The sequence below is a fragment of the Haliaeetus leucocephalus genome, unplaced genomic scaffold (assembly GCF_000737465.1).
Source record: "Haliaeetus leucocephalus isolate CR32 unplaced genomic scaffold, Haliaeetus_leucocephalus-4.0 Scaffold577, whole genome shotgun sequence".
Lineage (NCBI taxonomy): Eukaryota > Metazoa > Chordata > Aves > Accipitriformes > Accipitridae > Haliaeetus > Haliaeetus leucocephalus.
This window is the reverse complement of record NW_010973013.1, coordinates 797,511-819,955: the sequence shown is the minus strand read 5'-3', so window position 1 is coordinate 819,955 and position 22,445 is coordinate 797,511. Positions and strand designations below refer to the sequence as shown.

Here is a 22,445-nt window from a genome sequence, read left to right as displayed (position 1 = left end):
CCGGCCACCCCCCGCCACCAGCCGAAGGATACGAAGTAGACGGAGAGGAAGATGAGGGCGCAGCAGTCGATCAGCGAGAAGATGAAGACCACCGACTCCATCCCGCCACGGCCGCCGCCCTCCCGGCTGCCGTACGCCCTGCCTTCCCCCTCCCCCGACCGGCCAGGGCCGCCCCGCCGCGCCGCGCGGCACGCTGGGAAATGGAGTCCCCGGGCCTCCTCAGGGGTGACGGCCGGGGCACGTCCCCGCTCTTCGCGAGGGCGCTGACAGGGACCCCGCGCAGCCCTCACCGGGGCGGGGCGGGGCTCTATTTTGAAGCTTAATTAGCGGCCCGGCGCGTCAGAGGCGGGGGAAGGGGGCGCGCCCACAGCAAGGCCCCGCCGCCGCTCCAGGCGGGCAGTTCGAAGGCGCCCGGCCGCGGGGCCGCCGCCTTCCGCGCAGTTCCCGCCCGGCCGCCCCGCGCAGGCGAAGCGGTAGGACAGCCCCCGGGCCGGCGGGGAGGCCCTCGGCCGGGGAGGGCGGCGAGCCGCCATGCGGAGCCGGCCGGGACGCTTCGTGGACCTGCGGCTGAAGCAGCGCGTTAAGCAGGTACCCGCCTTGGGCGGGCGGGCAGCGGCGGCCGGCCAGTCGGTGACCCTCGTCCCCGCGGGGCGGTCAGGCGGTGGGGGTGGGAGGCGCGGCGGGGCTGGCGTTTCCCCCTTCTCGCTGAAAGGGGCCTTGAGCATGCGGGCCGCTGAGGTGCGGGAGGGAACGGCAGCGAGGGCCGAAACCCGGCCTGGTCTCTCAGGCCTTTAAGGCGGCCTCTGAAAAGGTCTTTCTCTTAAATTTTATTTTTGTTTGTTTTGTTATTTTCTTCCATCCTCTTAGATGCTTCCGATCCTGAAGCTGGGTGCTATTTCAAGTGTGAATTGAATAGTAAAAAAACCCCCCAAACTCACACTTGGGGCAGATGTAGGCAAATTGGAAGTGTTTACGTTTGGAAACGTGTGCGTCGGTTAATTAAATGTGTGAAGAAAGGGAAAAAATGTGATTACTTCCATAATACACGTGTGAAGAGTGGGGAGAACAGTGATTCCTTCAGGTGGCTTAGTGCTGTGTTATATTTTATGAATATTTATGGTGACTTTGCAAATTAAGCACCATTTTTCTGTGTCTCTGCGGAAGTGTACTCCGCTTCTAATCCCTAAAAATGTGAGCGGCTCCTTGAGGGAGCTTGCTTATTTTCCTTAACAAGATCATAGTGGCTGTGTCTTGATTATTATGAAATGAAAGAGCCAGCTGGATTTATGGTAGGCTTGATATTTTCTGCAGGTCAGTAGCTGCCCATGGGTGATGTGAAGTGTAACATCATGTTAAAAAAAAAAATTCTGTATTCAAATTTAAGCAATTTGATTGTTTTAAATAGAGATACTAATGTAAATGAGATTTTGAAATTCTCCTTGCTGTGACATTTGTGATACTATATCTTTTTAGGGATATTCTTTCTCTCTGTTTTCTTTTTTTTAAGAAGGAATCCACCATTACTGTATTGAAGCTCCTTCTCACTCCTAATTTGGAGAGTGGGGGAAGAAAGGGAGTACAGTTGTACCTGAACTTTAGTACATTTTCTCACACTTGAATGATTGTGGTTTGAAGATGGGTTGGATCAGCTGCTGTCAGAGAAATAAAAAAAGGCTTGATAGAATTCACTTTCATTTATATACTTTTCTATAGTATTCTTTGAAGCATCTTGCAAAGATTAAAGTTCTTATTATGACAGTATCCATACTGATTGATGTAGATTGTTTCATTTTTAAGGTAGGAGATCTAAAACAAGGCGGTTAACTGAGAGAAACCAAGAACTTTAGGATTGACAGTAAGATGGTGTGTGGGTTACAAAGTCATCTTTCTTAATAAAAACAATGGAGTTGCACTGGCAGAAATCACCAAAGCACCAAAATGCTTTTTCCCGGGAAACGTAGCTAGCTTGTTATCTGTGTCTTAATAAGCATCTCCCATTTCATTGGGAAATACTGACTAGTGTGTTCCAAGGCAGTTCAAAGCTGTTTCTGATTTTCATTTTGACTTCTAAAAAGGGTAGAGTTTGAAATAGGCATATTTGATCTAGCTGTTCTGGTGAAGTGATTGACAAAGATTTTATTCGCTGCTTGCTTCATTTCAGTATCTTGCAAGTAGTAAATGTGGCCAGTATGTTGACATTGGAATTCTAGCGTCTGATTTGCAGAAAACCTACAGGTGAGCAAAGATTTGTATTCTTATATTCTACATTCAAAATATGGACTATATTATCTTGTTACTTTGCATTTGTGTCTTTTTAATCAAAATTTTAATTTTCTTTATGTTAACTTTATTACCAGTTGTTGAGGTTGGTTGAAACAATAAGATCATTTCCACTCCAGTGTTTTCCTCTGCTGATATATCTAGTAACTGATATTTTATTAATGCATTGGCATTGCAAGATCTAGTTGTGGTTCATTTTTTGTGGGTTGCTTTTTTTAATTAAACAGCTACAGACGCATTACATGTTGGTCCTTAACGCAGTGAGCTTAAAATACGAGGGAAAATAACACTTCAGTGCAGGCAGATGGGGGAGATAGAGGATTCAGTAAGACACTAAGTCTTGCTCAGTTGCTCAGCAGGACAGTCAGTCTTGACTAATTATTTTTAGGCTGTTATGCTTTTCTGGGTGGGGAGCAAGTCTGTGTTTCTGCAGATCATTGGTGGGTGTTGGTGGTTAACGAAGGTGGAGAAGTATATTCATTCATGTTCGCATGTTCTATTTATTTGTGCCTTGTTAGAGAAAGGGAGCCAAAACCCTTGCTTAGGATGCTTACAGATCTTGGGTTTTTGTTTTGTTTTTCCTCTGTCAGCTATTGTATAAAAGCAAATAAATAAAATATACCCTCAGTAAGTGAAAGTAAAAGGTTGATGATTTTTGTTTGCATTTAAGTGTGCTCATTGAATCAGGTTTTCTCATACTGACCATTATTAATTAGGACAGTTATTCCTCACTGGACTGTCCTTTCTAGACTGTAGTCCTGTGTCCATATGTTCTTGTTTGAATAAAAATTTAAAAATGGGTCATGGTGTGAAATAGAATCCAGTGTGTTCATTTGAACATTGCTGCTTCTCTGTATCTGCAGTTAAAGAGGACCTTAATAATTTTTATTAAAGGTCCCTTTAGAGACCAGTGTAGTTTAGTGGTTTGCTTCATCCCAATGATTGAGCTATTCCGGGCTTAAGAAAAAACAATCACATTTTCACATAGTTTTGGGGTTTTTTATAAGAACTTGTGTAGAAGCTCAGGTATCAATTTACAATGTATTTTTTCCACTGAGAATGACAGTATGTTGAGGGAAAAAGTAGTTGGTGTAACCTCTTTATTTTGTTTTTTCAGTGCAGAATATGGACGAAGAAAAAGAAATGCTTTTAGAATACAAGTTGAAAAAGGTAGTTCTGTTAATATTATGTCTAAGACGGGGAAATTTTTTGTTTATGCTTTGGCTGTTTTCTTAATGTGTTTGAACTTTTTCTTTCAGTGTTTGGAATAATCAGTAATGAAAAAGAACACGAAGATTTAGCAGTTTTAGAAGCTGAACATGTGGCAAAAAGAGCAAGACAACAAGAGAAAAATGAGTAAGAAGAATTTTTACCATTAGATTACTTCAGTAATGCCTTTAGTATTATAATTTTTTTAAAGCTTTCTGTCTTCATATTAAATTTTGGTAGTTTCAAGATTACAGATAGATCCTTGATTTCCCATAGGCTTGTTTTCATCAGAAGTTACCTGTAGTTAATGGAAGCACTTTTTTCACTGAAGACAAGCAGATACTAGAGCCAATCATGATTTCTCTATTATGGGGAACATACAGCCCTGAATTAGTGGATACCCTTGGGGCTTCCTTGATAGTTTTCCAAGGCCCCAGTCCTCATGTGATTCAGTTACTTTTTTGTTTTGTTCTTAATCTTTCTTGGGGGTGAGATACACTAGCTAAATCTGAGAGATAAGACTACAGGACAGGCTGTTCAGAGTAAATCACTGTTGGCTATGAGATTAGAATTAAGATCTCCTGACTCCTAACCCAGTGCATAGTCTCACGGATCATTCTGGTTTCTCTAACCTGTGATAGGTATTAAGGGTCTTGTGGGAAATAGGACATTGTTGTCAGAAGGACTAGTCTAGTTCAGCAGTGATTTGCTACTACTTCCCTTGTGCCAGCATTGGTGATTGTGTGATCTCTCAGTGAACTGAATCAGATTGATCCTACATCACTTTTTTTTAGGACTGTCTTCAGCCAGGTTGCCAAATTAATCCAACTTATCACAGACTTGGAAAGGATGCATTTTTTAGCTCTCCAAAGCAGTAAATTTAGAGCATGCGAGTCAGGAATTTTTCTCCAGTCTTAGGCTACATATCATGGTTATGGGGAACCTCGTTGTGGAAATTGCATTTGTTTTGTTTTGTGGGTGTCTCGCAGTTCTGCTCTGATACATTAATAGTTTTTGTCTTCCTTCCACGTAAAGGACTGCAGGAAGTGCCACAGATGACTCTGATTATGATGATTATCCAGAAGATCTAGTAAGTTGGATTTTATTATGATCATTTGTGTTTGTATAACACATGATTCTATGTGGTGAAGTTGCAATGCACTTGGAGAGTTTAAAAGTGGAGATAAAGATGACTTATAGTCAGAGTTGGCAATTCCAACTGAGAATCTGTATAGCTAAAAGGAGGCTATTTTCTGAAGAAAAAGGAAGAACCTGTGGTAGGGAATCACTTTTGAGGAAAGCACACTGGGGGCCTGAAAGATGTGGCATTCAAATGAATGAAATGATTGGACATACCTGACTGTTACTAAAAGAGGTGACTGTCAATTAGCAGGGGTCATTTCAGGGTAAATAGCAAAGGTTGTTGCCTCCTTAACCAGCAGATGTAGTTTTGTATGCAGTCATTTGATTTGTAGAGGAGTGGGTTGGAAGATGCATAACTACTTTCCCCAGCAGGGATAATGCTAAATGATGTTTTTGAAATAGTTTTCATTGGCCTCTTAATATAAATAATCCAAGTTGTAACCTGTACATTTTCTTTTAAAATACATGAATCTGCAGTCTACAAATCATATGAACAGTTCCCTGCTGAGCTTGTACAAGAAAGGAAATCCCGATTCTGTTCCAACCACTCCAAAAAATGAACCAATGGAAACCCCCCCTCCTGTGCGAACGGCACCTCAAACAAGCACCCTCTCATCAGGAAGAAGAGTTGAAACACGCATCTCTGAAGGGGGCTGGTTCATTGATAAAACTCCATGTGGAAAGGACTTTTTCATTGAACTTTCTGAGGATGGAGAAGGAGACGAAAAGAAGCTGATTTCTGAGGTATTGTGTTTTATGAACCCAATGTGATTTGAGTAGCAAGTATGAATATAATTTCCTGTGTAATTTGACAGGCTTTTAAAGGGGGATACTAAGACCAAAAGGACTGTCTGTCTTTGTCCCTGGATTTTTAAAATATATTATTTTTATTAGAAACATGCATGCTGTGTTTAAAGACAGTGAACATGTTAAATAGAAAGGGAAGATTGACCAGTGGAGTACTTGTTTTTAGCTTGGTTTCTGAAGAAGGAAGGGCTTAGCCCGTTGTTCTGCCATGTCAGAAGTGATTTTTTGAACCTTCTGGCCTGTTTCAGGCATGTTTGTATGGGAGGTAAAAAGTCACAAAATCATGAATTTCTTCCACATTTTTTGAGGAAGATGTAGTGCTCAGTATTAGGGAGATCCAGGTTAGTGCCCATACTGGGAGAAAGGTAAGTGGAACTTAGCTGTTAGTTATTCTGTTTGCTAGTGACCAGCCTAACTAGTCAGGAAGCATGTGGCTTGCTATAGCCATAGCATGTGGTCTCCCTTAGCCAGTGGTTAAGTGTTAGTGAGCCTGGGGAAAGCTGAAGTTTTTTGGATGGACGAGGGTTGGGGAAATTGAAAGGAAGTTGCATTAACTTACAAAGCAGTTAAAAATAGGTCCTACTCCCCATCCAGATATATTGCCCACTTTGTGATACTCTCCTTCCCCCCCAGTTTTTCTTATTTAATAAATAGCAACTTTCTTTAGCTATTGAAAGCTTTCCATTTATCTGTGGGAGATAACACTTATGTTGTTTGGCTGACCAGACATTTTGGCAGGATACTCTTTTTTTATGTGAAGGAAGAACTACATTTACATCTACCTTTCTGATTACACAAAATGCTTACTGAATAGGCAGATTTGACAAATCATCCCTTTATCCTAGCAGTACTTCATCCTCATATAGAGAAATTGAATAAAAGCGATGTTCAAATTGTAAAAAGTTTGCAATACTATATTATAAACAAACACGACTTTCGCCATTGAACCTCTTTTTATTTCTTTTCTCCTGTATTAGTCCTTTTCTTACATGCAGTTAACTTGTGTCAGCACTGAATAATATTTTTGTACAGCCATTCGTGACTTACTAGTAATAAAAATTGTTTCCATTGGAGTAAATACATTCATACGGTTTTATTCATCCCCAAAGTGGATTGCTCTATGATGTACAAATAACTGGTGCCTGATTTTCATTAGTGGTGTTGGGGTTTGGGGGGGTGGGGTTGTGTGGGATTTTTTTTGCTTCAAAGTATGTACTCTTAGCAAAAAAAGTGACTGATATAATTAACCCTTTAAAAAAAAAAAGGCAAATCCTAAGTAAAAAAAGGCTTTTCTACAAAAAGAAGGGGTTAAATTCCTGTCTCGCCTGTCTTTATTCATATAATATGTGTAAGTTAAACATCATAGACACTGACACATATTGTTCTTTTAAGTATTTGCAGAAATTCACTGACTTGGAAAGTTTTGTGTATATAATTTTGGTTTTATGCCCTTAGAAAACAACAGAATTTTCTGTCTTGGAGAGTGAAAGAAAGAAGACAAAGGGTAAGAGAGCAAAAAGAAAAAAAGAAGAATTTCCAGATGTAGATGGAGAAATTGATTCCATCTTACTTAAAGAGAAAGGTGAGAAGTTATTTTTGGTGTGCTGCTCCAAACAAAGAGATGGTATTTGACCATGGAATCCATTACCAGAGAAGTGTTTTCTGAGGTGTAGAGAAGTGACCTCAAGCATTTTGTTAAGAAATTTAGCCTTAATGTTGTACTAAAAAAAATTCCAGTCCTATGCATACTACCAAAAAATAATACTACCCCATGTGCTTAACTAACTGTTTAGGCTGAGTACTTTTTTGTTCAGTGTTAGCAACTATTATTATGCTGTGTCTAAATTTGCGTGACTTTTCCTCCTTAACAGTTAGAAGTAAGGGACCAGAGCTTTACTGCCCTTCAGTGAAGTTTGAGAATGTAGGAGGCAATGATGAAACTTTAAAGGTTAGTTAAAACTTTATTTGTGGGATACAGAATGGAGTGAATAAAATGTCGCATTAAAAATGACAAAGAAGAAATCTGGCAGAATTCATGTGCATGGCACTGAGAATAGCTGCTTATATCAACAGCAACAAAATTTTGTTGGTTTTTTTTTTTCCTTTGATTAACCTTTCTGAAAGCAGTCACTGAAATTATATTAATAAACAGAACTTGCTTTATTTTGGCCTGTCTACAATATTAGCAATCTATAATACTAATTTCTGCAATTTAAATGGAGGTCTCTCCTGTTCTTAACAGGAAATATGCAAGATGCTCATTCATGTCCGTCATCCTGAAGTCTATAACCACTTAGGTGTGGTTCCACCTCGTGGTTTTCTTTTACATGGACCACCAGGATGTGGAAAGACACTACTTGCACAGGCAATTGCTGGGGTGAGATAGATTTAGATTTACAGTTTCTTCTTTTTCTGAATTATGTTTAGAGAGAGAAAAAAAAAAATCCTCCTTCATGATAGACTAGATCTTCCCTCTTTTTTATCTCTTTTTTTCTCCTTCCTATCTTAGTCTAAAATATATTCATCTTCACTTCCTTTGTTTATATTCCACCTGAATCTGTACTTGATAGAACCTCATATATGAAGAGGGGGACATAGTGACAGGATTTTGTTTGACTTAATTGTTTTGAGGCATTCCCAGGACAGCAATGTAGGCATGGGTATTGAGAAGGCTATAAATGGAAGATACTTTTGGTTAAATTTACCACAGTGTTTTAAGTCTGGATTCAACCTTACCATCTTTTATGAGGCATTACATTGATTCTGTTGGGTGGCATCTGTTAAACAGTGATTTCTGAATTCCAAAACTGGATGTTGTCATATGCTCTGAAATTGTGTTTGACACAGGCAAAGCATTACTGGTGTTAGTAGTTTGGTGTGTGGTGAGGCTGCTGTGCTGCTATGTGCCTGTTTTGGTTATAAATCTAGTGGCTATTTAGGGCTATTCAGTGATAACCATGGATGTTTCTTTTTCTTTAGTACAGTTGTTCCTTAAATGTCACAGATCATAACCTTAAATTTACATACATGTGAATTATGAACTTTTGTAGTGCAGATTATCTTTGAAAGAAAATAACTGATGTTTATTCCTTAAAAGTTGGTTAGAACCTTCTGACACTGTTTCAAATGTTTTAATTAAAAAGATTTGGGTTTTTTCTTTTTAATGCCTTGCTGTAAAAAGGTACCCATTGAATGAATCTGTGATATTTAATGCTTCAGGGGGTATTTGTATCCTGGAAGCATGCTAAATTTGGGGAAAGAAACATGACACAAGTAAAAAATTTTCAGAGATGAGATAAATTCAATGACTACTTCCTAAATTATTTTTCTTAAATAAGACATTTTCAGTAGTGCTATTTAAGGCAAATTACCTCCTCCAAGGCCCAGGTAGTACCTCTGGTGGCCTTGATTTGTATAAACTAGGATTTTATTATTTTTTTTTAATATGTAGTTCAAAAAGCCTGAAATAGTCTGCAACTACCTGTAGCACTACTGTGCTACAGTCTATTAAAGTTACAATTTTATTTAATTTTAATAGCAGAAAACCTTGAGTGTGAGCTTTACACTTATCTTACTGTACAGTCCTGCTCAGATGCTTCTGGAGCAAGACTAAGGGAACCAGACCTGTTGGGGATCTCTTTCACACTGCTAAGTGATGCTTTGTTACAGATGGAAATAGACAATTTTCTCAAAAAGGGAGCCCAAGCATGAACTGAAATATATGTCTTGCGAAGGATTGGGTTGGGAACTGTATTGGGTGGGTCTGTGTGGCAAGGTTTTGGTAGTGGGGGGGCTACTGGAGTGGCTTCTGTGAGAAGCTGCTGGAAGCTTCCCCTGTGTCTGACAGAGCCAATGCCAGGCAGCTCCAAGATGGACCTGCCACTGGCCAAGGCCGAGCCCGTCAGCGACAGTGGTAGTGCCTCTGGCATGACATATTTAAGAAGGGAAAAAAAAGCTGCTGTGGCACAGAAACTGCAGCTGGAGAGAGGAGTGAGAACATGTCAGAGAAACAGCCCTGCAGACCCCCAGGTCAGTGCAGAAGGAGGGGAGGAGGTGCTCCAGCCGCCGGAGCGGAGATTCCCCTGCAGCCCGTGGGGAAGACCATGGTGAGGCAGGCTGTCCCCCTGCAGTCCAGGGAGGTCCACGGTGGAGCAGATATCCCCCTGCAGCCCGTGGAGGATGCCACGCTGGAGCAGGTGGATTCCCGAAGGAGGCTGTGACCCCGTGGGAAGCCTGCACTGGAGCAGGCTCCTGGCAGGACCTGCGGATCTGTGGAGAGAGGAGCCCACGCTGGAGCAGGTTTTCTGGCAGGACTTGTGACCCCATGGGGGACCCACACTGGAGCAGTGTGCTCCTGAAGGACTGCAGCCCATGGGAAGGACCCACATTGGAGAAGTCCATGGAGAACTGTCCCCCGTTGGAGGGACCCCATGTTGGAGCAGGGAAAGAGTGTGAGGAGTCCTTCCCCTGAAGAGGAAGGAGTGGCAGAGACAACATGTGATGAAATGACCATAACCCTCATTCCCTGTCCCCCTGTGCAGCTGGCGGGGGAGAAGGTAGAGAATTCAGGAGTGAAGCTGTGTCCGGGAAGAAGGGAGGGGTGGAGGGAAGGTGTTTTGAGATTTGGTTTTATTTCTCACTACCCTAATCTGGTTTGATAGGCAATAAATTAAGTTAATTTTCCCCAAGTCAAGTCTGTTTTGCCTGTGACAGTAATTGGCTGAGTGATCTCTCCCTGTCCTTATCTCAACCCACAAGCCTTTTGTTATATTTTCTCTCCCCTGTCTAGCTGAGGTGGGGGAGTGACAGAGTGGCTGCGTGGTGCTTTGTTGCTGGCTGGGGTTAAAACACGACAGGGACTAAGGCGCAAAGCTATTTGGCAGTGCAGTCATTCTCTAACTGAATTAGGGAAACATGGGGTTTTGTTTCCATTTCTGTTCCCTTAGCCAAATGGCTCAGACCCATTTTAAATTGGAGTATGCTCCTTATCTTTTTTAAAATCTCTTTAAGATTTAGTCTTGATTCCATAATCTTTGAGTGTAAAAGATGTCGTATTGGAAAATATTTGTCCTCTAGGACAGCTAACATTTCTAACCTCTGGGCATATCATACAGTATTCCTTATCTCTTTCAGGAACTTCAGCTCCCGATACTGAAAGTGGCAGCAACAGAGATGGTGTCTGGAGTGTCAGGGGAATCTGAGCAGAAACTGAGAGAATTGTTTCAGCAGGCTGTGGTGAGAACGCCTGTTGGAAATTACACTGTGAATTGTTTGTCCTTTTCTTTGTAAAGATTCATACTTTGTTGCTATGGTTTCAATTTGAGTGAATATTAGTGAGTGAATCTTTATACTGCTGCACACAAGTCATAGTGTCTCCCCTTCTGTGACCAGAATTCCATTGTACTAAGTGTCATGCTGTCATAGAGCATAAAGATTACTATTCTGAAATCTTAACAAAAGATAGTTCGTCGTATCAATGTAAAGAGGGCAACATACATTATTTACCTATTTGGAGCTGCTTGGTTTGATATATAAAAATAAAAAAAAGATGTAAGAGCAGTTCACTGTGCTTTTTTTGTTACAGGGGTTTTTTTGCTGGTTTTGTATGGCATGGAATTTGAGTGAATGTGAGAGACTTAAGCCTTTGGGGGTTTAGGTATAAAGTAAAAAATTTGGGACAAACATCATAAGAGCAGGAGTCAAGTTACAGTTGAACTCTTGCTTTGGTGTGACCTCCAGACTTAGTAAGAAGCAAAGAGAACCAGACAGGTTGAGATAATTTTAATTTAAACAAATGCAGATTTTTCTTTTTTTAGTGTGTGGTTAATGTTTTATTTCATGAGGACAGTTTTCTGTTCCTGACCTCTGAGTATGTTCTGGTTTTCCAACTTTATTCCATTTTTCTACTGTCCCCCACAACTGTATATAGGTGTTTAGAGTATGTTCCTGTAAAAAAGAATGCTAAACAGGGCAAAAAGATTGATTGCGAAGCTGTTAGATTATTATGTTTCCAGTTCATAATACATTTTAATTTTTAGAAAGTCTTGTTAAGATGTTGTGTAGAATAAAATTAAATAAGTGATTGCACAGAGTTTTTAGAAATTACATATCTTCTGTATGTATAGTGATTGAGGGGAGGTTGCTATAAAAGTTATTTTTGAAGAAATTAAATGTATTGCATAAAATACATTTAAAAATAAATTCTGTTGCCTTATAGTCCCTTGCATTCACTTAAGTAGCTTTTGCACTTGTTTTTTGTACCAATTTTTGTGCAGGGAAAAAAAAGATGTAGTTCCACCATACCTTACACATGTACTGTGAAATCTTTATAGCTTAGTTGCATTTTTTCCCCTCTATCAGATAGTAGAAAACTGAATGACAACTAGATGGCGCAGTTGCTACCTAATAACACAGAATGCGTGGGTTTTAAAATACTATTTTTTTAGATGATTCTAGTAATTTTTTGAAGATGATTCTAGTGTTTTCCTTGAGTATTCCTTTGCACTACTAGTGCTTTTTGAGAATATTAGTAACCTTATGTCAGTTAAACACTATTCTATTAGTTACAGTAGTTATTATTCTATATTAGTGTTGACTTTTTATGAACATGAAGTACATGGTATTTTAGAGCACTTGTAGAATTCGATCATTGCTCATTTTTACTCTTTGAACGTGGTCAGGCTCTGCAGTAATCTTGAAGTTGGCAGATCATTTTTCATGACCACCTACTGCTCCTTTTGTTTCATTATGTGTGTCAATAATACTAGCTCTTGGAATTCCACAGCTCTAATGTCATTAACAAAACAAACAAAAAAGCAAATCAGACCTTTCTTGTCTGATTTTCTTTTTTGGACTTAAGCAAGTAAGCAGTCACAATGGAATATTTATGGAAAATGTAAAGGTACCTTTAAATCTTAAACAATATATATAGACATTTTGAATCTCATGCCTTAATTATTTCATAGCCTCAGTTTAGCACAGTTTCATAGTCTGGTGGCTCTCCAGATAGTCAATAAGAACAACAGAATTGTTCCTGGACAGGTCAATTGTGCAGCAGACTTAGAGTAATAATTATAGAACAGAAAATCTGAAAAAATTCTTTCTCTCTTGTAATACACTATGTCAGTATAATTTTGTAATTATTAATATTTCGTGTTCCTAGTCCAGTGCACCATGTGTCCTTTTCATTGACGAGATTGATGCAATCACCCCAAAAAGAGAAGTTGCATCGAAGGACATGGAGCGGAGAATTGTTGCTCAATTCCTAACTTGTATGGATGGTCAGTTTCAGGAATATCTGTGCTAAGCTAAACTTTCTAATTATCAGGCTTACTGTCTGCTTTTCTTCAGTAGTGACTCGTGGTTACTTTAGTGGAGATAGTGGTAATAATTTTTCATATTTTGGCACTGTTTACCTGGCAGGTGGTGAGAAGATTTTAATAAATTTGAGGGGATGTCACTACATTATTTTCACAGTGGTCTGTACAGCATTATATATGCCTGTCTGTTGTGTAAACAGATAAAATAGGAAAATGTGTCAAATGTAATTTGAAATGTTTATTTTTGCTTGATTGCACAAAATGCAAATTCTAGGTAGTGGAAATAAGGATGAACAGCAGTTTAGTATGAGTGTTGGTTAGTTTATCTCTGCTGTTCTGACTATTATTGTGTGCTACAAAAACAGAGCCACATAGATATCAGAACAAAGTTGCGACAGTGAGTATAAGTACTAACTTCCTTCCTTCCTTCCTTTAGATTTGAATAATGTGGCTGCCACTACCCAGGTCCTTGTTATTGGAGCAACTAACAGACCTGACTCACTGGACCCTGCACTGAGACGAGCTGGGAGATTTGATCGAGAAATTTGTTTAGGGATCCCAGATGAAGCAGCAAGAGAAAAGTATGTCTTACAAAGTTTAAGCTTCTTTTTGTTGAATTAATAAATAAGGAAACAATGTGTAAGTTAACATACAAATTAAGAAAAAGTGCTTTATTATGTTTAGTCCTATTTCTGCCTATACACACCTATGGATCAGCACACACTGAGAGGTGCAGAAGACATTAAGTGTACATCTACTCTTTGTCTTGGTAGCTGTGTCTACATTTGGGGTGGTTTCCTTTCTTGTGTGCCAGTCTGCTTTTAGCATTATGTTAATGGGTTTTCAAGTGCCTTAACAGTATAGATGATGGAATTAAATATGTCTTTTCTGTTGTTCAGGAGGTTAACGTTCTGTCTTTCATGTTCCTTATGTAATTATTAAATTAGGAACATAAATTAATTATAGCCTGTTTGTTAGTCCTCTCAAGCACGTATCTTAAGCAACAGGCCTGGAGTCTTCCATTCCATTCCTTGTGGAAATATGCCAGTCCAGGCATTAAGCTGAGCTGCAGTCATCCTGTTTTGTGTAATTGACCCTTTTTACTCCAAAGATCTGTGATTGTCAGATGGAATTAAAAAAAAAATAATTATATTTTTAATTTTTTAATTAAAAAAAGAACTGTTACTCATTTCCACAACAGCAGAAAACACAGGAAGGAAAGTTTGAAAACAGCTGTGGCTTATCTTGTTACAGGAAGGAAAGAAAGGTTCTAGCTCAATTAATCTTATTTCTAAGTTGAAAAAGCAGACTATTCTGCTTGCAGCATTGCTCACTGTGTTGTCAGCACTACTGGCCATTATCCCACCGTTTCCCACACACCCCACTTCTGGTCGTGCTTCCAATTTTTTTTTTTTGTCTTCTTCCTCCAAATCTACAGCCCTGTAGTAATTATGTTCCTCTTGGTTGTAGGAAAACGTGCAAGTGGTTAGAGGTAGAACTAAAGAGTTGACTGATGAGAGTTCTGATTCTATGACATTTCTTAGGTTCATGTTAAAAATAAAATATTCCCAGAAACAGCACTATTTCAAAGGATAAGAGTTGTGAATGGGAGAGCCACCATAGTGTGTAGAGACTGTTCACAAGTTAGAGTGTAGTCACATTTGTTCATGTTATTGTTTTGTACAATTGTATGTATTTGTGTTCCTGGAGGTGTAGGCTTCCAGGAACTGTTGATTTTTATTTTCTTTTTTGAATTATCCCCCCCCTGCCCTGCCCCCCCCCCCAGTCTGATTTCATTTGCTCCTTGCAGAATAGTTTGTTGTAGATATTCTTCAATAAATAAATAAAAGTGGGATGGAACAGACAATGCAGACTAAGGTTGTTAGGAATGCAAGGTTAAATATCTCAATGGATAACTTGTGTGCATCTCTGTGGTACACTCTGAGATCTACTCTGTCAATTTTGAATCATAAACTAAGTTTTAAAGAATCTATAATATTTAGATCCACCAAAACTAGCTTTTACCCACTGATTGACTTTGCCTGGCTGATGCTGTTGATTTTCCGTTTTAGAAACTGAAAGGAAATATATAGCATAGTTTTGTGGGTTTCAGTGTTGATTGCTTCCTAGTTTAATGAAAACTGTTCCCACTGTACTACTTCAGTTCATGTGGACTGAAAGAGACCTTAAATCAATGATGTTTGTTTTCATATGAAAATAAAAAAAGCCACAGCTTCATCTTTATTTTGTTGTTCTACCTCTCCCTACTCGATTAGAATTCTTCAGACTTTGTGTCGAAAACTTAAGCTCCCGGAGTCCTTTGATTTTCATCATCTAGCACGGCTGACTCCAGGATACGTGGGTGCTGATTTGATGGCACTTTGTCGTGAGGCAGCTATGTGCACAGTGAACAGGGTCCTGATAAAATCTGAGAAGCAGAAAGGGAAACATATACACGCTGGAGAAAACACAGCTGAAGAAGGCATAGGAGTAGGAACAGACATCCTGGTGGGAGAAGATACCAAACAACTAGAACTTCTTCCTAAGGTATTTGTTCCTTAAGTATGTGCGTCTAATATCTTAAGAATTGAGCCATTTTATAGTTGTGAAAGTCATTCCTCAAAAATCCTTAAACATCTATGGCCAATGTAATATTAAATTTAGATTTAGATATATTGGCTCCTAGAGCCAGAAGCTTCACTCCTAATGACTCATATGAGTTTGAATAAGTGGCTCCCAAAACCCACACCTTCAAAAATTGTATTAATGTTATATACAAGGTGTGGGTTTTTTCCTTGGGTTTGTCGTTGTTGTTGTTGTTGTTGTTGTTTTGTTTTCTAGCAGACCATTGATTAAAATAGTGGCTATATCTCTCTTCAAAAGTGTATCAACTAAGAGAACTGTAAGAATATCAGACTTGCACTGAGTTTTTACCAAGCTGTTTGCTGTGCCCTCAGTGAAATATCTATTGTGATGCCTGGGACTCTTCCCCGACCTGGTATAGTTACAGTTAGCCAGAGTCTAGAAGTATTTGTACAGTCTACATTTTCCCTCCAGCTATGTGATTGCTTGGGGTAAACCACATGTGGTGTCTAGTACCTATAGCAAGTTTGAGGAAGATGTATCTGTCCAGTAGAAAAGTTGGGTTAGCAATGTGACTTGAGCTGCAGAGAAGGTATCTGTTAATGTACAGTACAGCTAGAACTCTGTTGCAGAAAATGGCATTTCCAGTGCCAGAATTATTTTGTGGCCCAAGTAACACACTGATCAGTAAACCAGAACATCTGTATTATATAGAAATTCTTGGCCCTCAAAAATTTGACTCTCAAAATTTGGAGTGTGTGTGCACCTTCATTCTGAGTAGGCTTCCTAAAGATTTGTCTGGAGAAGTAAAACAAAGGGGTTTTATATCCATATTGTACTCAGATTCTGGTTTTAGAAGGACTGTCAAAGAAAACTGTTATTGTAATTAACAAAAAACAGTGTAAAAAGCTGTAGTAAGCCTTTGTATTAGAGTAACATAATCATACTGCATACCTCCCAGTGTTTCCTGGGGCCTGACGTAGCCAAAAAAGTGGGGAGGGTCAGGTAGTTGCAGTTTTTATCAACATCACCATGATCAAAGGGGTTATTGAGGAGGAGGAAGTCTAATCCTAACAGAGCCATATTTTGATAGCTGGCAGGAGGTTGACATAGTCTAATACAGGGTATTGTCATTAAAACCGCTCTATTATGTTTATAATGGAAAAATAAACATACAAAACCTTTAAAAATCATTCACACAATTCAAGTAAACAAACCCAGTGGTCTCGGCTATTTCAGAGTTTCTCTTAGTGATTCTGTTAAGAGGAGGAGGGAGGGCTTAAAAGGAGTATCAGACACTATAAACACTTTTATTTCTTTGTGGTCAGTTGTAGAGCTATCTTAGTTGCAACAAATAGGAAGTGATACTTTTCCCATATACTGCTGTAGGAATAACGTGGAAACTTAGGAGAGTTTTTACCTCCCCCCCCCCCCCCATCTTATAATGAAAATCCTGGTATAGTTTTACTTGTGGTGCGGTATCAATTCGCTTTGATACTGCCTTTCTGTATTAGAACTGGGATGTATTTATGTTATGAAAGTATAAAGTTCTTTGATCAAGTATTTTCTCAGATAGTTTCCCCAATAAGGAACTGATTGGGGAAATTGGAACATACCTGCCTGGGGTGCCGTGGTCTGCAAGATGGGACAGTCCTGAAAAGCATTACCCTGTATGTCTATTCTGTTTGCCCAAACTTTACCAGAGCCTGGTTACAAAACAAGGTCTAATCAGCCTGAGGACACGAGTTGATGATTTGAAATCAGATTATGCTAAATAAAAGTGTATAATCTAAAAGTATGTGTTAAGAGTTTTAAATGTTTATACGTAACTGAATGTTCTACAAATTGCTGAAATTGTGCTGTTCAGCTGTGGTGTTCACTTTCTCTTGAGAGCAATTTCATATTAAAAACAGAATCAATACATATAATTAATACATATTTTAGAAATTTCAGTATGGAAAGAACTTTCTCCTAATCAGTGTGGGAGAAGCAGTAGGAAGAATTTGAATACAAAATACATGTACTATCTCTGTTTCTCTAGTATCTAAATCAAGATTGTAGTCTGTCAGCTTAGTGCTTTCACAAGTGTTAAATGTATGTAGTGCTTTCCTGGAATTTTACCATTGATGTTAATTGTTAATGTTATTTCTAATGTTGTTTTACATTTTATGTGTATTGTACCTAATAATTTGTTTCATAGTAATTAATATTACAGTTGAAGAAAGTATTGCTTTGAAAAAGCCCTTAAAAAAATGGTTCTTAAAATCTAATCCACTGCATAATCTTTCTCTCCCTTTCTGTGTACCCTAAGGATGAATTGCAGAGACTTTTGGATTTGCTGAAGAAGCAAGACCCCTTGCCTGAGGAGCAGCTGCAGAAGCTGTGCATTGAGATGAATGATTTTATTGTTGCACTGTCATCAGTGCAACCCTCTGCCAAGAGAGAAGGCTTTGTCACAATTCCTGATGTGACATGGGCAGATATTGGAGCCCTGGAGGATGTTCGGGAGGAGCTGACTATGGCAATATTAGTATGTCTTAACCTTACTTTCAAGGATTTTTTGCATTTCCTCCTATGCAGGAAATAAAACTATGCTTGTTTGGTTTTTAATATTTATTTAAGGTATAACGTGCTACCCATGAGTTGTAACATGCTACAAACTAGAAATTTTGCAACATCTTCATTTAAAATAGTCAAGACTTCTATAATTTGCTTTCAAATTTTTTACAAGTCTGGTGCATGTATTTAACATTTCACTTATTGTAGTCATGCTTTCAGTTTTCAGTATGTTCATTATTGCTGAATCTTAAGTATTCTACAAGTTTTGTACCAATAACCTTAGTTACACAACTGCCACACAAAGAATTGGAGACTATTTAGCTGGAAGGTTAGCGGTCACACTGCCAGTCAGAGGGATACTTAACACCTTAAGATGAGAACTTAGGTAAATAAGGTAATTGCATCTGAATAATACTACTCTCCCATTTTGGGGTACTTATCAGTGCAAGATAATAAGATGCTGATTGACTGTTTATTCTTTCAGCCTGTTTTTTATTGGAATAAATAACTTGCTTATGAATGATTTTTCATCTAACTGTAACTGAAAAGTTTTGTGTTAGCTTTTCGTCACAGATAACTATGATATTTTCTTTTATAGGCACCTGTGCGAAACCCAGAGCAGTTTAAAGCTCTGGGCCTGACGACTCCAGCTGGTGTCCTGCTTGCAGGGCCTCCTGGGTGTGGCAAAACATTGTTAGCTAAGGTAATACATTTTCTAAACATGTTTAAAAATACTGAAGAATCTTCTTGAAGTGGATGTTTTTGTAGGAATGACTGAGTCTGGATGATACTGCCAGAAGTTGGGCTTTTGCACCTCTTCTTATCAGAAAATTAAATTTGGGCCTCTGTGCTAAAGTTATTTGATTTTCTTGTCACAAAGTTACAATTTTCCTTGAATTGAGAGGGAATTACTGCAGAAATTGAAGGACTGAAGTTGGTTAAGAAGAAAGTAGCAAAGATGGGAAGAAACTCTTATTAGATAACCATTTCTGTGGAATATTTCACTGGAACTGAATTATACATTTGGAAGTAGTCTACACTCTATTATATTTACCTTACTGAAAATACTTCTGTTTTACTTCTGCTCTCCTTGAGCATTTCAGTTCTTGTGGCCTCCCCATGTAAATGCAGATAATCATGCAAGTTTCCAGGTTGTCACTCATCTTTATCTTTAAATGCTTTTATGTAGTTGAATATCTCTTTAACTCCCACTAAATACTGATAATTCTTCAGTTAATATTGGGGAGGGGGGTGGGGTGTAAATCTGGACACTGCCTCATTAGAGAGAGAACACCTTGCTAAATTCCCTGCCCCCCTCCCACTCTTAATTCCACATAATTACACTTTGTACTGTTTTCTATATTTTACAAACAGTTGCTGACTGTGTTCCTTCCCTTAAGTTTGTTTATTGCTCCATGGACAGATCCAAAGAAAACATGAAAAATGTGTTTTATATATACATCTGTCTTTCCTTTTTTGATAGGCTGTGGCAAATGAGTCTGGACTGAACTTCATATCTGTGAAAGGTCCTGAACTGCTAAATATGGTATGCACTAATCATTGTGCTTTTGTTATTTATGGAATTCTTGTCCAAACTGTGGGGCAAGCAAAATTCCTGTTAATTACGTAACTGATACTGGTGCAACTGAAGTTGACTCATTTAACCTCTGCTTAAAGTTTTTAGCAGTGAAGTTTTTCATGTGAAAAGGGAAAAAGCTATCCGGGTAGTTTAAGTGTGTATCTTAGTTTAAATTACCTGGCAGATGGAGCCTCCTTGACTGAAGTAGGATTTCTGAATGACCAACTACATGCGTCATTGCTTTTATGTAGATTGGAAAAAGAACAAAAGTTCAAATCTACAGTGAGAACAATTGGTGATCAGTAACTGCAAATCAGCAGCTTTCACTAAGCAAAATAAAATTTTGAACTTTCACGTTCAGAAATGTGTTCTGTCAGTCATTTTAGCTTCTTAATGGAAGTTTGAAACCTTGGAAAGCAGTGTGGTTTTTTAGTTGAACAAAGTGATTTTTAAAGATTTTAAATGTTAACAGATAAAAGTGCTGTAGTCTGAGTTTTTGAAGTACTGGACTTAGAAGTGTTGTGATACAACTTCAGTCTCTTTTAGAGTTAAAAGAATGTGTTGAACTGAGCAACATGGCTGCAGCCCATATCTCGTAAGACCATGGCAGTTATCTGTTTATCAATAATGTGGAAGCTAGTATTTGATTATTTTTTTCCCCAACATTTTTTTAATGTGTGCCTCAAGTACTGTTACAGGCAGGAAATACAACTCTTAATTAGGAGCCCAACTTCCTTGTGGCGTAAAGAAAAAATGTCTGGCTGTGATTCAGAGACTGTGTTAAGACATAAATTGTATCAAAACATGTTTGTTTGGAAAAAATGAAGTGTTTGCATTTAAAACTTGGCAACCCCCGCCCCTGCAATTCGCCATTCAAAGTGAAATTCTGGCTTACTTTTCAGTTCCCTGCTGTCAACCCCCTGTCTTCAGGCAACTAGCATATGAACTTCAGATGTTCGTTGTGTTCAAATTGCTCACTGGGTTTGTTTATGAACAGTTGATGAACAACAGCGTCCTTAATGAAGATTGTATTTGTTAATTCTCATCAGTGGAATGATGGCAAGTTAGATTTATTCCCCAGAAAGTAGGAATTCTATTAAATTCTGAATGTACTGCAAACTGTCAAAAGTGGGCTAGTGACAACTAGTTCCCATGTAAGTCTTGATCAGTAAGGAAGTAGAGGTAACAGACTGTTATCAGAAGTAAACTGGTTAGCAAGTTGCACTTCTCCATTGCAAAGCACCTCAAATATTGTTTAAAACTGTGATTATTTTTTTTCAAGCAAAATCTTCATGACTTACATTGTTTCACTGTGATTTGTCATTTCTTTTAGTATGTTGGTGAAAGTGAACGTGCTGTACGTCAGGTATTCCAGCGTGCCAGGAATTCAGCGCCCTGTGTTATATTTTTTGATGAAGTTGATGCTTTGTGCCCTCGGAGATCTGACCGTGAAGTGAGTCTGTCTTTAAAATATCTCCATAAATAATCTCAGTTGCAGCTTTTGTGGCATTGTGCTAGTAACAGAATTACCTGGAAGGGTACTACGTTCAGTATCTCCAAAGAAAAACAATCTGATAGGCTTTTTCATATTTGAGGAAAAATATGTTGATCAAATTTTATAAAGCTTAATACTTTTTTTAGTATGCATATGTAGAAAAAAATATCCAGAGAATGTGTGTATAACTACCAACTTGGCTGTGTAGAGCCGTAGGAAAAGATGGAGTGCAGTTTAATACCATGTTTAATTTATGGCCAGATCCTGACACCTGTATGCAACTGTAATGCTTGCATGAAGTATGTACTTACTTGAATAACGTGAACTGGGTCATGAAAATATTTGAGGCAGGAGCATAAGTGGAATACATTAGACTTCAGAGCTATTCCACCTGTGAAGTTTTCTCTGCCTTGATTTTTGTTGTTGTTTTGGAATAGGAACTACCTATGCCTAGGATTAACTTCTGCTTTTGGGGGGGGCAATATTAGTGCAAACTGTGAATGTGTTGAAAGGAAAGCTGCTCTTGTTTTTTATGAGGAGGAAGTGCATCTGTTTTGATACTGTACTGGTGCATATATGTTGATGGTTGAAAGAAAAGATGCTTTTTTTCAACAGACGACTTGAGTACAGCATTGTTCAGATATTGTCGTCAATGACTTTAACAGAAGGACTGCTGTAGTTCTAGTTCATAGGAGAGAGGAAGTTTGATCAACTGTTTCTGAATTGTACCTTGTCTTCTGAATTTGCATGCTTCACTTCCTATGAAAGATAGCCAAGCTGAAAAGTTCAGACTTGACTTCTTGAATGTCCTGAGGTGGTGGTTGCCACAGAGCCATAAAAGGTGTCCAATACTAGGCACCACAGTAGGCATAGATGGTAGCCAAGGAGGGGCAACAAGTGTGCTTTGGCCTCACTATATTTCACTTCTGTGGTGGCAGCAGCAGGCAGCAACTTGGTGCCTAGAAGCCCACCCCTGCTCTTCACAGCCTCATTTAACCGTGTAGAGGTACTGTCTGGGCAGGAGACTGGTGACTTTATTACTCAGGCTGTGATACTGGTGACAACCTTGGGATTCGTAACTGAAACTCAGGGGCATTTGGTGTTTCCACTGGCTCTTTGAGACCGATGTGCATTTTCACCTCCTCTTCTAATTTTCCATATGTAGATTTATATTTTTGTATGTTTAAAATAAAACAGTAACACTTAGAACAACATTCTTCAAAATCATCAGCCGGTTTTACTGCATAATTGAACTCTTGTTCTCCAGCTCCTCTGCTTTCTCTCTGTCTCCCCAGCTCTAGAATGAAATTCAGATTAAGGTATTGAGTTTGGTTATAGGATATCACTACTATGGAGTTAACATTTAACTCTGAGTAGCTAACCTGCTGAATCTGTTGTTTCAGAAGTTTCAATATTTGGAGAGACACCCCACCCCCTAAACACCCCAACACCCCCCCCCCCCCCCAAAAAA

At 38.9% G+C, this 22,445-nt stretch overlaps 2 protein-coding genes across 10 annotated transcripts in view; one reads left to right on the top strand and one right to left on the bottom strand.

Annotated features, from left to right (window-relative positions):
- The window catches only part of CNIH4 (cornichon family AMPA receptor auxiliary protein 4), an 8,711-nt gene extending 8,569 nt beyond the window's left edge, over positions 1–142 (bottom strand). For both annotated transcript variants that reach the window (XM_010577699.1, XM_010577697.1), the window contains exon 1: positions 33–142. In XM_010577699.1, coding sequence (XP_010576001.1) covers positions 33–101 — 69 coding nt within the window. In that variant the 5' untranslated portion in view covers positions 102–142. The remainder of the gene's footprint in view (positions 1–32) is intronic.
- Positions 143–503: 361 nt separating this feature from the next.
- NVL (nuclear VCP-like) overlaps positions 504–22,445 on the top strand; it is a 53,958-nt gene continuing 32,016 nt past the window's right edge. For 7 of the 8 annotated variants that reach the window (XR_775025.1, XR_775024.1, XR_775026.1 and 4 more), the window contains exons 1-17: positions 511–588; positions 2,162–2,235; positions 3,398–3,450; positions 3,540–3,636; positions 4,525–4,579; positions 5,110–5,376; positions 6,895–7,021; positions 7,311–7,387; positions 7,682–7,816; positions 10,573–10,674; positions 12,602–12,719; positions 13,195–13,339; positions 15,035–15,305; positions 17,653–17,871; positions 18,499–18,603; positions 19,384–19,446; positions 20,813–20,932. Coding sequence is in view for 5 of the 8 variants with exons in the window: in XM_010577692.1 (XP_010575994.1) it covers positions 532–588; positions 2,162–2,235; positions 3,398–3,450; positions 3,540–3,636; positions 4,525–4,579; positions 5,110–5,376; positions 6,895–7,021; positions 7,311–7,387; positions 7,682–7,816; positions 10,573–10,674; positions 12,602–12,719; positions 13,195–13,339; positions 15,035–15,305; positions 17,653–17,871; positions 18,499–18,603; positions 19,384–19,446; positions 20,813–20,932 (2,085 nt within the window). In the remaining 3 variants the exon portion in view is untranslated. Of the gene's footprint in view, positions 589–2,161; positions 2,236–3,397; positions 3,451–3,539; positions 3,637–4,524; positions 4,580–5,109; positions 5,377–6,894; positions 7,022–7,310; positions 7,388–7,681; positions 7,817–10,572; positions 10,675–12,601; positions 12,720–13,194; positions 13,340–15,034; positions 15,306–17,652; positions 17,872–18,498; positions 18,604–19,383; positions 19,447–20,812; positions 20,933–22,445 lie in introns of all 8 variants that reach the window. The other variant, XM_010577693.1, reaches the window with a different exon arrangement.